Raw genomic sequence first — 15,496 nt, 5'->3', positions numbered from 1 at the left:
CAAGGTTAAAATTAGAGTAACCAAGTTGAACAAGTTAACAGGGCTAAACTGATATTTTACTTTTAATTGAAGATGCTGACATAAATGTGGCAAATAATACTCAGGACCACAGAAATGTTGTTTCTCAGTTTTATCAGAAAAAGATGCAAGCTGTGTGTTTTGTAAACCTCTGTGAAAGTCCAGGATAAATATAACTAAAAGAAGGAAATTACAGAAAAAACAAAAAGGTCGGCTGGGCCTATTAAACGTTTGTGCCCGGCGGTCTGTGACTGTTTTTCAATGGTTTTCCAGTTCTTCTCTTCAGTTGTTCTGATTTCCTCTTGGGTCTTCCCCTGCTTGATATTAGTCCCCCCTTCCCCGATCGAAAATATCTGGAAACGCCCTTGCGTTTACTGTTTGGGCTAAATAATTGTGTCGACACCACCCGTCCGCTTTCAGAACGGCAGCACCGGTGCACAAAACACGCAGCTCCAAATACTTCGCCTAGACTCTTACTTCCATGGTGACGAATCCAAACCGGAGACCATCGGCGCTCTTTTCAAACCACTTTACCGCGGAAACGTGTCAACTCAGAATTGAAGATTGTCTAACACTACCAGAAAACATATATGATACGTTATAATGTGGCTCGTGCAAGTCATTGGTCAAAGGAAATGGAAACTTACTGTCGGTGATGTAGAATTACGCTGGACAAGCTAACGTTAGCCGCTAGGAAAGCACTTCCAGGGTAAGACAAGCTGGAATCGTTCTGGGATTTAACGCTAGCTCGTTAGTCGTCAAGCTTTGCTAACTAACAGGCTACAGCAGGCGACAAAACGACAACAAAAAGTTACCTCAGTGTTAATAAACGCATAAGGCTAATGTCTCTGATGAGCTAACATGCTTAACGTTAAATTTGCTGCTTAACATTAGCAAACATTAAAAAGACTTGCTAACTTCTTTTAGCCATTCTATAAACTCAATACAGGCCTTATAGTCAATTATGAATAATAAACATTTTAGTAAATATCTTATGAATTTGTTTTCTTGGCTGTTCTTGCCACAGGCTAAATGTCAAAGTTGGAGTGGTCTAACTTGATTTGATACTTTATTTAGAAAGGAAACCTGGTTAAATGTGATCAGTGATAAATAAACCTGTCTTAACTCAGATGTGTTACAGCAAAATGTCTTCTCATGTTAAAATCATCTGGCACATTCAAAAAATGTATTAGGTTAAGTTACTTATTGTTTAACGCAATAATGTTACCTCCAAAGTAGCTGGCAAACTAGAAGACAGTGATTGTATTTTTATGTTTAGCAGGAAAATTCTAAAATATTAACTTATGGATTTTTTTTTCATAGGTAGATAATGTAAGTTCCTTGGAGATCAATTGTGCTTGCATATATAATCATCCTGAAGGGCCTGTTTTGAAGCACAAAAGTGCCTGGAACTTGAAGTTCCTTTCGGGGCCTGTGTCCCCTGCGTATCCCCTGAAATTTACATTCATTTTTAGAACAGCAACAAACAGATGTGAGACAATACTGACATCCTTTTAACGTCATCTTATTTGCGATTAGGCTGATAGCAGTCACCAAGGTCAATATCGGCTCCCAACCATGACCAGCAATGCAGAAAGGAAGTTTGTTAATTTGCGAAAACGTCTGGACCAGCTGGGCTACCGGCAACCGCTGGGAATCGAGTCACTGCCACTTGTGGAGAAACTCTTCAGGTGTGAAACCTCTGAACCATGTGCACTGTGTGTTACCCTCATTCTCTTAATATCACCATGTGGTCCAGTGTAGTTCAGCCATGTCTTTCTTTGTGTTACAGTGACTTGGTCCACACAACTGAAAGCCTGCGCAATGCCAAACTGTCAGCAGGGAAGTCTGAGAAAGAAAACCGAAACGTTGACTCTCTTCTGGAGCCATACAGGACAGAGAATGCCCGGTTGGTCAGGGAAAACAATGAGCTACACCTTGAGCTTCTAAAATCGAAGGACGAGAAAGAGCGTGTCATTAGTGGTAATAACTGCGTTATAATAAGCAAGCACTGGCTCTTCAGCACAGTTTGAATCATTTTCCTCATATTCATCACCTGCATACACAACAGACAACATTTTTTTTTTCCTGTCTGGCTCCAGAGCTCAAAACCTACATCAGAAAACTGGACCATGAGACGACTGATCTGAAGTTTTTAAATAATCAGTATGTGCACAAGGTTCGCTGCCTGGAGAAGGATAGCAAGGCTAAATCTGAACGCATTCAGCAGCTTCAGGAGAAGAACCTGCAAGCTGTTGTTCAGACACCAGGTACTGACAGGGGAGGGGTAAGGCCTAAACTCTTAGATAGTGGACTTAAAATGATATTCCATCTAGGTATATTTAATCTTGATCCCTCTCGTGCTTTTAACAGGTGGAAAAAAACGCAGTATTCCTTTCAGACGGCAGAGAATGCAGATTGACGAGCTAGTACCTCCGTCTTCAACGTCAGCTTATCCTGTGCAGCAACCTGATGATCCGTACATAGCTGATCTACTGCAGCTGGCAGATGGAAGGTTTGTTTTCATTTGTGACTGAGAGTTGTTGTAGTTGCTTAATTAATTTGTTGATTATTAATGTTTGTATCTGCATTTATTCTGTCTGACTCGCTCCAATTTTTGTGTAGAATTCAGGAGCTGCAGGAAGGTGTTGTCAAATTGAAACTAGACCTTGGAAATGCTCAAGAAGTTGCAAAACATTTAAATATTCAGGTACGTTAAGTGGGTGCTTATTACGTTGTGAATATTTTAAGTTGTCATAGAGGTAATCAGCTCTATTTTTTAAAACGCACTTCTGTTAGGTGGAGGAGAGGGACAAAGAGATTGACCGCCTGAATGGCGCACTTCATGGCGGCCGACCTCATGACATAATTTCTCTCGAGGCTCAGAACATCAGCAACGAAAAACTAATCGCCCATCTTAACCTGCAGGCAAGCTCTACAGTCACAGCATAAAAGTGGAGTAAAGAAATTTGGTTTGAATGGTTGCTGGTAGTTTAGTACAATCTCTTGATATGTTTGTGTGCAGATTGATTACTTACAGGAGACCAACAGGACGCTGGAGCAGAAAATATACGGACTGCAGCAGAAAAAAAAGGACGCCTCCACCGAAGTAGCCAATCTGTCTTTAAAGAACCTGGAACTGTGTGAAGAGCTGACGCACATCGACGACCTCGCAAAGCGAATGGAGATGGACAAAGAGCGCGTGCTGGAAACTGCTGACATGGAGCTACAAGAAACTAAAGTAAGCAATGTGATGATCCTGGAGTTCTTGGCTTAAAAGCATTCAGTGTAATTCATCCATTAAGAATGGACTTCAAAAAACAAACTGTTTTCTCAACAGAAAGGAATTCAAAAGCAGCAGAAAATTATCGAAGATCTGGAGGCTATTATCACAAAGACAAGAAGGGTAAGTAGTAGTATACACTGTTCTAACTCTAGATTTCCTACTTTACAGTATAATATACCTTTTGCTTAAACTTCTATTACTTATTTACTTCAGGAGCAATCTGAAAGTGACTTTGAAAAAGATCGTCTGAGAGATCAGCTGGTGGAACTCAAAGAGCAGAATGAGAAGATGGAGGGACTCGTGAATTTCTTGGAGGATGAGAAAAACAGGCTTCAGGACAAAGTAGAGAAAATGATGGCAGCTGGTGAGCAGCAGTGGAAATACCTCAGCAGCTATATATGCATTGCAGTGTTTATATACGCACTTGATGTTATATCCTAGACAAAGAGCTGGTGCTGGAGTTGGAGGCCATGCGTACTAAATATGGCGTTTGTGGAAGGGAACGCTCTCCGTCTCGTCTCGATGCATTTGTCAAGAGTCTAGAGGAGGAGAGGGATTACTATCGCAAAGAATCTGAGCGTTACAAAAGAGCCAGAGGAGCTGGCGGTGTTGACATAAGCCCTAGCCGTAGCCCAAGTAGGGGCAGGAGTCCTGGGTCCAAAGTAGTCAGGGTAAGAGTCAATAAAAAAGAAACTGGCAAATTTCTAATTGAGGTAGTTTCATGTTAAACTGATACTAAAGAACAGTGACTTCAAATTTTCAGGGAGGTGCTGCAGAAGCGGAGCTGCTTCGTGTAATTCAGGAAAGAGATGAGCTGAAGGTTGCTCTCTTGGATTTTGAGAAGCACATGGAGGACATTCAAAATAACATGAAGGCCCTGAGCAATGAGAGGGATCATTTCAAAACCCTCTTTAAACAAGTAAGTTTTAGATGCTTTACATTTGCACCAATAACACATTTGAATAAATCTCTTTGTTTTTACATGATATGATTCTGTTTCATTCAGACTCAGGATGAGCTGAAGCTGACCCGCAGAGTAGATACGTCGAGTAATGTTGTGAAACTACAGGAGGAGATCAAACGAGCCGAAGCAAAGCTCGAGCAGATGACGACTGAAAGAGACACGCTGATGGAGAGGTTAAAGGTCAGTGCAAGAATACAGCCTTTACATCTGCACGTGATTCTGATGCGCTGTTACAGCTCTGCAGACACATGCTGTGCACATGTATCTGCAGGTTGCACAGACTTCAGCTCTAACAGACAGACAAGGGGAAGAGAGGAGGATTCTTAACCTGGAGAATGCTGTAAAGAGTGTGAGTTGGGATATTTCATTTAATAGGTTTAGTTATTTGAACCTTCCAGCACTTGAATTCTCACTATACTGTGATATTATGTGATATTTTTGGAGTGCAGCTGGAACGGGAGAGACTGGATCTCCAATCACAAGTATCCCTGCTAAAGGAGAACAAGGAGGCTGCAGAGGAGGAGCTGAAGGTTCAGTCTGCTGCTATGGTCCACAATGCAGAGGAGGTCGCCCAGCAGAGGGCTGAGTCTAATGCTCTGAGGTTTGAATTGCTGGTTATATCAGCGGTGTTCACTTCCACTTGAGGATCTTTATAATGTAACCAACTAATGGTGCCATAGTTCAGTTCTGTAAAATGCTTTATAATATTGTATCACAAATTTATCACATTATATATGTGGTGCAGTGGAACAGTTTCTCGACACTTAACAAAACAAAAAGTTACCCTATTTAAATTTGACCCTGGAGGATACAAATGTGTGTAAATCTAATGTTTTTAAACAGTATTCTCTTGGTGGCACTCCTGACCACTGGGGTTGGATATTGCAGGGTTTTCTAAAGAAAACTGCTCATTAGTCACTGACTGGATCATAGCCAGATACACAGCTATCATCATCAGTGATGATTCTTAGCATTAAACTTCTAGTTCAAGTTTATGTTTGCTCTGTGTGCAAGTCTAACACTGCAGATGGTTTTCTGTGAGTGGTCCAAACAGAACTTCTGGGAGCTGTGTTGGAAGCTGTCCTCGTGCACAAAGATATGACCTTGGTTTATGATTTTTATAGGACGGAGTAGCAACGTTTTTGTTTTTTGTTTATATTTAATCACACCAAATACAAAAAGTCCCCAAAATGTATTAAGATCAAAAATAGAACATATTGGTTTCTTTAGACTTCCTCATCTGAAACGTCATCATTCTTGATGCTGCACTAAGGGATTGTTATACTTGTCACCAGTTGTTGGAGAGCTGATGGGATTTTCCCTGCTTGTCTGTAGGCTGCTGCAGGAGCAGATGGAGAAGTCACTGTCTGATACTCAGCACAGGCTATCTGTGAAGATGAATGAGCTGCATGCTTCCCATGTGCAGATGGAAAAACTTGAGGAGAGAATAGGTGAATATGTTGAAACAGTCATTACGCTTTTTTCATTTTCCGTAAAGCTCTGTTTCCTGTTTGCTGAATTTTAGTTTGCCTTCCAGGGGAGCTGAGTCAGCAGAGTTCCAAGCACAAAGGGGAAGTAGCTGTTCTTCACAAGTCAATCTCTGCCCTGGATAAAGAAAAAGATGCTCTGCAGGATGAGGTGGATCAAAAGACTGAGAAACTGGTTGCTCTTCAGGAGGAACTATCCAACAAGGTAGTATTTTTTTTATTTATTTTTTTAAAGGTTCAAGATTACAAACTTTTATGAAAGGATCAAATTTCATGTCCATATGTGAAATCTTAAAGGTCAAATCTCACATCTGACCCCTAATGTCCAGTTCATGTGACGGGTGTGATTGCTGGATACTGTGCCAGCTGTCTCTGTGAAAATTGCTGTCAAATAATTAACTCTTTGAGGCATGTAAGACAACCACTTCCAAAAGAAATATATTTTAAATAAAATCATGAGCCACTTTGTGCTCTACAAGAGCACTTTTCAAAACCATGTGTGCAATTGAGAGCAACTACGAGAGAGGAGTTGAGATGCTGAGAGAAACACAAGCGTACTTGGACCTGGATGGAGAATTGTGCTTGGACGCTGTGTAAGTCAACTGTGCCTAGTATGCGTACACCAGTTCAGTGATTTGTGGCCCAGTCTTTTGGGTCAAAAGACGAGTGGAGCTGACACTCTGGCACAGCTGGCTACCAGCGGAGCCTCTAGCTTCTGCCCGGTGGCTACTGGGTGACCCCTCGTCTGGGGATCCTCAGCCCTTCCCATGAGGGTGGCATGGATGCCCCTCCGGTGGTCCTCCTTGGGCTCTTGCACTCTGGGGCCTCTGGATGTCTGGGGCCTGGATCTCCTCCATGCCTGCTTCATGCCCTGGGGGACGGGGCTATGGCTCTCTACATCCTCTTGCAGACCATTACATGGGGAAACCATTTGAGTACAAGCGCGCCGATCCACACAGGTGTGCACACGGGTGTTCACTGTTCGTAGACTTAAATCACACCTTTCTTGGCTACTACTTCAAAGCACATTGTGCGCTGTCTGTCCTGCGTGCTGCACAACAACATTCAATATTTAGTATTTACTGCTGTTTACACTTAGCTAGATTAATGCAATGGTGTTGTGTTTAGTATGTTGCTTTGTTTGGTTTTTTTTGCTTGTTTTCTATTCTTTTTCTCTCAACAGGTGATCCAGGAAATATTTTTTCCCCCCTTTCTCACTGTCCCTCTCCCCTTCTGTTTTTCTTTTCCTTCCTCTTTCTTTCTCCCTTTCCTATCCCTCACTCATGTCTGTCCCGTCTGTAACAACTGAAAATAAAATAAAATAAATAATAAAAACAAAGGTCGATCAAATGGACCAATACGGCAATGCCATGATGATCCATTTGGCAAAATAAATCCATTGGGTATCCTTGTTGGTCTTCAGACAACAATTCTGACGGCTAAAGAACCAAATGGGACAGGCAAAAAAAAAAAAAGGAAAAAAGAGTGGATCTAACTAAATAGCTCTGTCTTCTTTGTCCCTCTGGATAAACTTAATGGATTTATTATAGGAGTAGTGGGTCTGAAGCTGAGACTGAATCCGTGATAGAAACATTGAGTGTGTCACACAAGAACCGGTTTATAACTGAAAGCTTTCTTTACATAACTAATGGAGAGATGTGTCCACTCTAGCTATTGTTTGCAAAGAACATATTATATGAACTAATCTGTGGCTCAAGAAACAAACCATGGATTTGTACAAAAAGAAGGCTTTGGATGATGAGTTGTACTCATACACTGGAATCACATGAGGAAGGAATAAATACAGTAACTAAATACACATGGGTTTTCTATTAAAATGCACTTTGCATTTGCATCTAAAACATGTTATTTAAAAAATTAACGAGGTAAACTCATTGATATTTACACAGGAAAAGACCCTTGAAGATGTGAGACTCACAGTCACAAACATGGACAGCTCGTTAGCGTGAGTACTGTGTTATTGGGGTTCAATGTCGGTTTTATTTAAGTAAATATTAGGATAAAAACCCATCGTAAGAAATAGTTTTTATTTTTATGAACCAATATTTTAAATTCTTTCAGTCAGCTTCAAGGAGCATTAAACAGTCGTGAGAGGGAGTTGAACAGCCTCAGGAGACAGCTGGATGCGTCTCAGGAGGAGCTGGCTGGACTCAGGAGAGAGAAGGAAATTACAATCCGAGAGAACAGGAGACTGCAAGATGACCTAGCCACAATGACCAGGGAGAACCAAGTAAATTAAAAAAAATCACAATAACTGTAATCAATGTTGAGTCTTCTGTGTCATGTACCAAAATAATAGAAGTGACACTAGCTACTTGCATCTTTTTTGTCCAGGCTGTACATGCAGAAATGGAAGAGTCTTTACATGAGAAGGATGAGCTCAAGTTGAGGCTCCATTCTTACATTTCTGAAGTGGCCAAAGTCGAGAAGCTGATTGCCACAAAGGCAAGAACATATCCCTGTGCTCCTGTATTTTTTGTTTGCGGCTTTACACATATTATAATTACCTGGAAGCCCTTGTAGAAGCCTTCTTCTGACAGCTCTGTTGACCCACAGGAGCAAGAGAACAGGGATTTGTTGGAGCGGTTCAGGTTGTCCCACATTGAGATGGAGGAGCGGAACCAAAAGTTACAGCAGGCTGTGGGCCTCAGCAACTCCATCCGCCTGGAGCTGCTCTCTTCAGACACAGAACGCAGACACCTCCGAGATGCAGTCGGCCAACAGGAAAAGGAAATCCAACAGGTGAGCTGTGGCACTGGAAAAAGATTACAGAGACATTTCTAGCTGCTATTCTAGGTAAACAAGTTAAATGAATGTTAATTTCAGTCTTTAAACAAATGTGTCTGAAATGCACCCTTTTTCTGTTTCTCCAAGCACATGCAGGCGATCCAGGCTTACGAGGCGCAAGTTTCCTCGTTGGTTCGTGGGATGTCCCGATTAGAGGAAGAGCTACACAAAGCACAGGAAGAGAAGGCTGCTCTCCTCGCAGATCTGGCTTCAGTTAGGGAGCTATGTGTCAAACTAGACTCGAGCAAGGAGCTCACTGCACGTCAGCTCACCTCCAAGAGCATGGACCTCGAGCGGGTGAGGCTTGCTGTGGTGCCGGCTTATTTATTACAGTGTTTTTTCTGGTCTTGGCAGGAAACTGTTGACATCCTGTTCTCCTTCAAACTTAATTATGATATTTGCTTTTTGTTTTTAGGTTACAGGAGAACTGGAGGATGTCCGGTCAGAGGCGGAGATTCTCAAGAAGCAGTTAGCCAGCGAGCGGCTGACTGTGCGTAATCTCGAGACGCTGCTCTCCACAAATCGGCAAAAGGAGTTTCAAACACACCTGACAGCCAGCGAACGAGAGTCAGAGCTGAAAGTGCTACGAGACAGGCTCACCTTGGCTGACAGCAAAACGTAAATAAATCCAGTTCACTCTACTCGTTAAAAGAAATCTCCTTCCTAAAGAAAAAGTTGGTAACTTGTGTGTCTGTGTAAAGTGCAGAGCATGCCAGGGAGGTGTCCCAGCTCCGCGGCAAAGTCTCTCAATTGCAGACAGAGATTGACGTTCTGAAAAGGCAGCTGACCACTGAGCGCTTTGAGCGGTGAGCTACACGACTGCTTGTCTTTACAGTGATGCTTATAACAGCAGTTTCTCTTTTGGGATTAATAAAGTAACCTATCAGTCTATCTTTGGCCGTTATTGATGAATCTGACAGCAATTGTTTCTAGATTAATCAAAACGAAATCAATATTTTCATTACATGAGATCGAAAATCTCAAAAGTGCCAAAAAAAAGTATTTTTGCAACTCTATCCATCCCATGAAAGCACTTACTAATACAGAGCAGGTGATACCAGTGTGTTGCATTGGAAAAGTTATGTCATTATTAATTTTTTGGGTAATCACCTAATGTTAACTCTGAACCAGAAATGTTTGGTTATCAAAATTTCACCCTGAGTGCACCACATCTGTCAGGATTGATGCAATATTCCATCATATCACTCAGCTACTGCAGCTTAATAACACGAGTAAATACAGCTGATGTAACAGCAGTCTTAAATATCATTCCACTAAAAAAAAAAAAAAGAGTAATTACCTTGGGTTTTTAATTTTAGCTGTGAAAACTGGCCAGTCAAATACATTTGAAGTTGGATGAAACAATTTCTGACATTTAATTCTCCAAAACAAACTCACTCTTCATTTTTACCCCTCAGCAGTTTTCTGAAAATCTTGTCAACACGATAATTTCAATTTTTCAAATTGATCCCATAGGCGCAGCAACTAATAGGCTGAGGCGGGGCATTGGTGCCGCCAGTATTTTTACACAATCATTATACAGTTTTGCTTGACCGGGTTTGGTGTAGCTACAAGGACGTGACCGCAGATACAAATATGCTGATGCTGTTTTGTTGCCTCCTCTCTCTCTCACCTCAGTGAAAGGGCAGTTCAGGAAATGCGCAGACAGGGTCTGTCGTTCTCAACCCTGCAAACCTCATCATCCCTCAGCGTCTCCAGCAGCTCTCACCACATCTCACCAGAACGCTCCATCCTCCGATCTCTTGATCACTCCACTGATAAATCAGCAGACAAGTAAGCCATAAACTTAACAATTTGGCATATAAGGTGAAAGACATTTAAAACCAATATGATCTTAAGTTGAGGCTGAAAATGTTGAGGCTTGATTTACTGCCATTATTATGACTTATCATGTGTTTAAAACCTCTCTTCCTCCCTTCTGTTTTTAGGAGTGTGAGCTTCAAGGATTGATTGGAATAAAGATTAAATGAAGGCACTGATAAGTGAGTCAGAACCCACTAGAAGCTTGTGAGAGATGTCTTGACTTTGGACATAAAAAATGAAGGCCTCTGTAAACCACAGTTGAACCTGCGGAGTACCTCAGAGAAACTTTATTGTTCCGTTCAACAAAAGGGCAACCAGGGCTGAAATAAATAACGTTTGTACTAAAGGTGAAGATTGTTCTCACGTTTCTAACAATGTTTTTTGAATGTGTTACTTGCACTGTAGATTAAGTATTTTCTATTGATTTAAAAACAAAAACTTCATAAAGAAGTCCCAAAAAAATGAATGTGATTCCCACCATCGTTAACCACATGTAGCAAGTGTTTATTTTGTGTGACCTTTTTTTTTGTATTATGTATATTATTGATGTTTTTAACAATGCTTAAATTATTCATAAATAAAGTAATTAAAAACTGCAACAACGTAGATCAGAAAAGGTAAACTTCAGTTTTATTACATGGTAAATAATCTGTTACATCAAAGAGGGAGAGGAGCTGGCAACGAGAGGCTGTGATTGAGCATTAAATAAGCTTGATATGAAACCCTCGACCATCTCAGCACATGGTGCGTGTTTTAGCCTGCTAAACCACTGAATGCCCACTAAAACCACTGAACAGTTTTTTTCTAAGGTCTACAGTGTATAGAGCAACAAATAAAAACAGAGTTTGGTCTTGCAACCATATTAATATTTCCATCGTTGTATACTGAGCAGATATAATTACTGTAATAGCTGACATAACGTGTGGTTTGGTTGATCTTTTCTTTTGAATTTGATTTCAAGCTTTAGTGGTTCTGAAGTCAAGTCTTTCTTGTCCAATAATCAGCACTTTTAAAAGGCACGCGGACATCAAGTAAACCTGTGTAACAGCTCTGAAAATACAATTTGTTCCTTAAAAATAGTACAAACGGTTTTCTATAAAAGAAATAATACAACTATAAAGCATTGCTCATTTAATGCCGACAGTGTGCAGCGGTTGTGTTGGGGAGAGGGTATGTGAATAGAGAAAAGTCTAAAATGTACTTGGGCAGGAGTTCTCTCAGTAGCTTCTGTGGTAAGCTGCATAAATAATAGTGTATTGATTCCGTGGTGACCGGCTTGTACCACGTTTGCCTCTCTGGAAAGTGAACATGAGGAGGTGCTCCAACATGCTGGAGCACAAACTCCGCATCGCTTTCCAGGTGCTCGTAGGACCCGATGAAATCATAAGAAACAGCGCAAGGTTGGCATAAGTTATATATGGGCATCCAGTGCTCATTCATGCGCTCCACGTCCTCGTCTAACAAGTAACGAACAAACTCTGCAAAAGTCACGTCGTCTCCTGTTATAGCTGCATCCTTAGCGCGGCCCTTTCTGTAACGCTTTATGATCTCCACGCCGTACTTTTTCTGGTAGGACTCTATCTCGCCAAACTTGTTCCTGTATGCGGAAAGCAGGCGCTCCATGGGCTCTCGCACAAACATGAACTTGAAGTAATGCTTGAGGCGGTAGCGGATCTCTTCGGGCTTCAGAGAGGACAAGAAGACCAGGTCGCTGCGGTGGTCCATCTTGATGTTGACGTCCACGTTTTCCAGGGCTCCGCTCAGGACCTTCAGAACCCTCTTCCAGTTGGAGCAGGCCACTTTGGGGACGTAGCAGTAGAGGAAGCGGTGCTCGTCGTTCACGAGGACATGCTGCAGCAGCGTCTTCCTCTGTAGGAGGCTCAGTGACCACACACTGCGGGGCATGTTCTTGTGACTGCACATGGTTTTGATGGTCCGGTTACGGATCTCCTGGAGGATCTAAAAGTGAACAGAAATTAGTGACTTAAAGCTGTGTTCCATTAATTTTACACAGTAAGAACACTCCCTGTATTCATATACCACTTTGCATTTAATCATTACTTATTATTTGTCTCTGGCTCTCTTCCACTGTGAGTCTTTAGTCCTATCTCCCTCCCCTCACGTCTGCCATTGCCACAGCCGGTCTTGGCAAGTTTCTTCCTGTTAAAAAAGTTTTTCCTTCCCACTGTTGCCAAGCGCAACAGTGGGAAGCGCAACAACTCTAACAATCAATATAAACAGGGAAACCTTAATGGTGCTGTTTGAGGACAGCTGGACCATTTAAATCTTTTGATAGATATTTGACTCTGGCTGTTTCTTGTATGTCTCCTCCTCCCATTTGTGGTTACATGTCAGTTTTGTGGGTTTCCAAAGCATTTCAGCAACTGTACAATTGCAAATAAAGCCTCATATATGGTGTGAATCCCCTTTAAGAGGCCTCCAGTGGTGTGAAAGTGCAACACTTTTTACTGGGTAGATGTTTTGCAGAAAAATGTCACGATTTAATCTTTCGTTACAGACTCTGGCCACTTTATACATTTTATAGGTGGATGTGACTGATGAATTTACTAAGTTGTTATTATAGTTGATTTTTACTTTATTTAATTACAATTTTTTATATGAAGTCCCATTAGTTTCCAGTTTTAGTGTCTTTAAAATAATATGGACATTGAATTTAAGAATATAAACAGTGCTTTTTCAAGGCATTTGACTCAGTTGTGTGGACTTCCTGAGCGTCAGTAAATATCTGCACCAAAATCTCATGAGGCAGATAATGACATGTTCATTTCCTGTGTATTTTTCCATTTCAGTTCACTTTTGAGTGCTTAATATGATTTCTGTTTTGAGTTAAATTACTTATCCCAAAAGTTGGAAATCGCTGTGTTAAAGCAGATTCAAATTCAATTTTTTTTTATTTGTCACATACACAGTACGATATGCAGTGAAATGCTTAGACAACTGCTCGTGACCTAAAGAAAAAAAAGAAAAGGCTATGAATAAGAGAGTATGGAAAAACATCTCAGAAGGAAATGGCTCAGAATATTACACTTAACGGGAAAATCTCAATAATTCACAATGTAATACGACAGTAAGGAGCTTTAAAGTTAAAGTGAATGCCGGTGTTGTGCCAAAAAGTGATTGTCTGCCAAAAACTGATTTCCGGTATTTGCCAAAAACCGATTGCTCGTATTTAAACTGCTATAAGTAACTTGTTGGCCTAAAATATGTGAAACATATGTCAAATGCATCCCTTATGGATGACATAAAGTCATCTTGAGCCACAAACAACATTCGTGTAACAGGGTAGAAGCCGCAATCAGTTGTTGGCAGTGACTTTTACGTAACCTTTATTTATGCAGTTAAAAAAATCTCATTAACATTAAAAATGTATTTTGTAAGAGTAAGCTGGCCAAGAGGACAGCAGAAATGGCAGCAAATATTACAATAGTTCTGTATAAATATTTTAAGTGGGGATAAAGGACCGGATTGGTTATAATGTAAGTACAATAACACAGAGTTGTAAAGATACTTGAAAAACAGATAATTTTTAAATTCTATATATAACCCCTTTGTAAACCCTGTTCACCAAGTCTGTTTACAAACATAAGTAAAGATATTACACATAAAAAATACACAGAAACATTGGAAATCAGTTTTTGGCAGGCAATCGCTTTTTGGCACAACACCGGTATTAAGGTGGTAAACACTTCTGTCCCTGTTAGAGGGGAGCTGAAACGTGTTCAGAGCATGTCCAGTGAGTGTTACCGAGGGGTGGTCGTGTATTATTCACAGCCATTCACCAACTCCTTTTATTTCTAATTTTAGTTTAGTTTTAGTTCACTAAAGATGTTTAAATATTATTTACTGCAGTAATGTGGACAGGGGCATAATTTCCAGGAGGGTTATGATCCCCCCACCACAATACAGTTATTAATAAATAGGCTGTTGATTTTGTTATTACCAGCAAAATAATTTGGGAATTTACCCAGATGATTACACCCCCCCACCACCAATGTTCAGCACAAAGTTACGCCCATGAATGTGGAGTGAAACTACATTTGATCAGGGGTATCGTGATGTCAAAGTTGGCTGCAGGGATTCAAAGATGGTGTTTAAATCGAGCGTTCACGGAAACCAACCAAAAATCTACCTTTCAACCATTTCACTGAGAAAACTGATCTAAGGCTCTTAAGCCTCCGGCTTATGACCGATCAGCAACTATTACGAAATGCTGAAATACTCAGACTAAATCTAAGCTAAATCTTCATGTGAGGTTACATTCCTCTACCTGGGACTCCAGATCCGCCGCGTCTGGGCTGCGTCCCCCCGTCTGCCCCCGGTTGAAGTCTAGTCGCCTGCCGTTACTGCGGGGTGAAGGCGTCTCCATGCCGTTCAGCATTCCCTTCTCTATCATGAGCAGCAGGCCTCCGGATGCTACGATGACCAAGAAGGTTAACAGCGATGGCAGCACGGCGGAGCTGCGGCGGCCGGAGCTCAACTTCATCGCTGACCTGAAGTTTATAACCGAACCGCTCCGCGCTCCTCCGCTCCTCTTCATGCCGTACTCCTGCCTCCGAGGGAGCATACTTTGTGTCCGGCTTGTCTGTTTGATGCCTACCAGGTTTTCTAAGTTGCTCTCTAACTACAGTAAAACCCGTTTGATACCTACCACGTACCCATACTTAAGTTCAAAAGTGCACGAAAAGTGTTTTTGTGTTTTAATACAAGCACTTCCTATTTTGACTGTCAAAATAAAGACCCCTCAACCGGGGTAAATCGGAGTCTCATTTTTTGCTAAGAAAAAAAAAAACACCCTCAAAATTGCCTAACAAACCACAGAAGGTTTCATTTCTAATTTAGTGAGGATACACTTACAACATAGATGGTAAACTACTTGAGATTTCATAAGAGAAATAAGTGCAATTTTTAGTGTGATGATTTATTCTGATTTAAGTTTTCCAGTCTTCGTCTGCATCATCTCTGAATACATGTGCATTACAAGTTACAGATCATGGGAGAAAGGCACAAAACCTTGTATAATTTTTGTAGTAAAACAAAAAATGTATTTGTTTTTTATTTATGATGCAAACTAGATTGTTTGAAGTTGAA

General features: G+C 41.1%; 2 protein-coding genes across 2 annotated transcripts; one reads left to right on the top strand and one right to left on the bottom strand.

Annotated features, from left to right (window-relative positions):
• Positions 1 to 433: 433 nt before the first annotated feature.
• Positions 434 to 10,929, top strand: cep135 (centrosomal protein 135). Its single transcript, XM_085150344.1, has 26 exons — positions 434 to 727; positions 1,558 to 1,709; positions 1,811 to 2,001; positions 2,121 to 2,288; positions 2,392 to 2,533; positions 2,644 to 2,728; positions 2,818 to 2,946; positions 3,044 to 3,259; positions 3,359 to 3,424; positions 3,518 to 3,668; positions 3,746 to 3,975; positions 4,068 to 4,223; positions 4,311 to 4,448; positions 4,540 to 4,617; positions 4,718 to 4,869; positions 5,604 to 5,719; positions 5,806 to 5,960; positions 7,666 to 7,721; positions 7,838 to 8,006; positions 8,111 to 8,221; positions 8,333 to 8,518; positions 8,651 to 8,860; positions 8,979 to 9,181; positions 9,265 to 9,369; positions 10,202 to 10,357; positions 10,513 to 10,929. Exons 2-26 carry the CDS (start codon positions 1,597 to 1,599, stop codon positions 10,532 to 10,534), a joined length of 3,504 nt encoding a protein of 1,167 aa, XP_085006470.1. The 5' UTR covers positions 434 to 727; positions 1,558 to 1,596; the 3' UTR covers positions 10,535 to 10,929.
• Positions 10,930 to 11,000: 71 nt separating this feature from the next.
• On the bottom strand, positions 11,001 to 15,287 carry chst14 (carbohydrate (N-acetylgalactosamine 4-0) sulfotransferase 14). The gene is made up of 2 exons (XM_085150355.1): positions 14,676 to 15,287; positions 11,001 to 12,346 (listed from the first exon to the last, which is right to left on the bottom strand). Exons 1-2 carry the CDS (start codon positions 14,970 to 14,972, stop codon positions 11,519 to 11,521), a joined length of 1,125 nt encoding a protein of 374 aa, XP_085006481.1. The 5' UTR covers positions 14,973 to 15,287; the 3' UTR covers positions 11,001 to 11,518.
• Between the last annotated feature and the right edge of the window lie 209 nt (positions 15,288 to 15,496).

The sequence above is a fragment of the Neolamprologus multifasciatus genome, chromosome 23 (assembly GCF_963576455.1).
Source record: "Neolamprologus multifasciatus chromosome 23, fNeoMul1.2, whole genome shotgun sequence".
In the NCBI taxonomy this organism is placed as follows: domain Eukaryota; kingdom Metazoa; phylum Chordata; class Actinopteri; order Cichliformes; family Cichlidae; genus Neolamprologus; species Neolamprologus multifasciatus.
The sequence above is the reverse complement of the archived record's forward strand: the minus strand, read 5'-3'. Positions and strand labels throughout refer to the sequence as shown.

Bases quoted from the DNA above. Each gene is read 5' to 3' on its own strand.
- cep135 (XM_085150344.1), top strand. From the start codon at position 1,597: ATGACCAGCAATGCAGAAAGGAAGTTTGTTAATTTGCGAAAACGTCTG. The intron at 4,224-4,310 runs GTAAGTTTTAGA...TGTTTCATTCAG, and splicing joins TCAAAACCCTCTTTAAACAA to ACTCAGGATGAGCTGAAGCT. The intron at 8,861-8,978 runs GTGAGGCTTGCT...TTTTGTTTTTAG, and splicing joins AGAGCATGGACCTCGAGCGG to GTTACAGGAGAACTGGAGGA.
- chst14 (XM_085150355.1), bottom strand. From the start codon at position 14,972: ATGCTCCCTCGGAGGCAGGAGTACGGCATGAAGAGGAGCGGAGGAGCG. The intron at 12,347-14,675 runs GTAGAGGAATGT...GTTCACTTTTAG, and splicing joins CGGCGGATCTGGAGTCCCAG to ATCCTCCAGGAGATCCGTAA.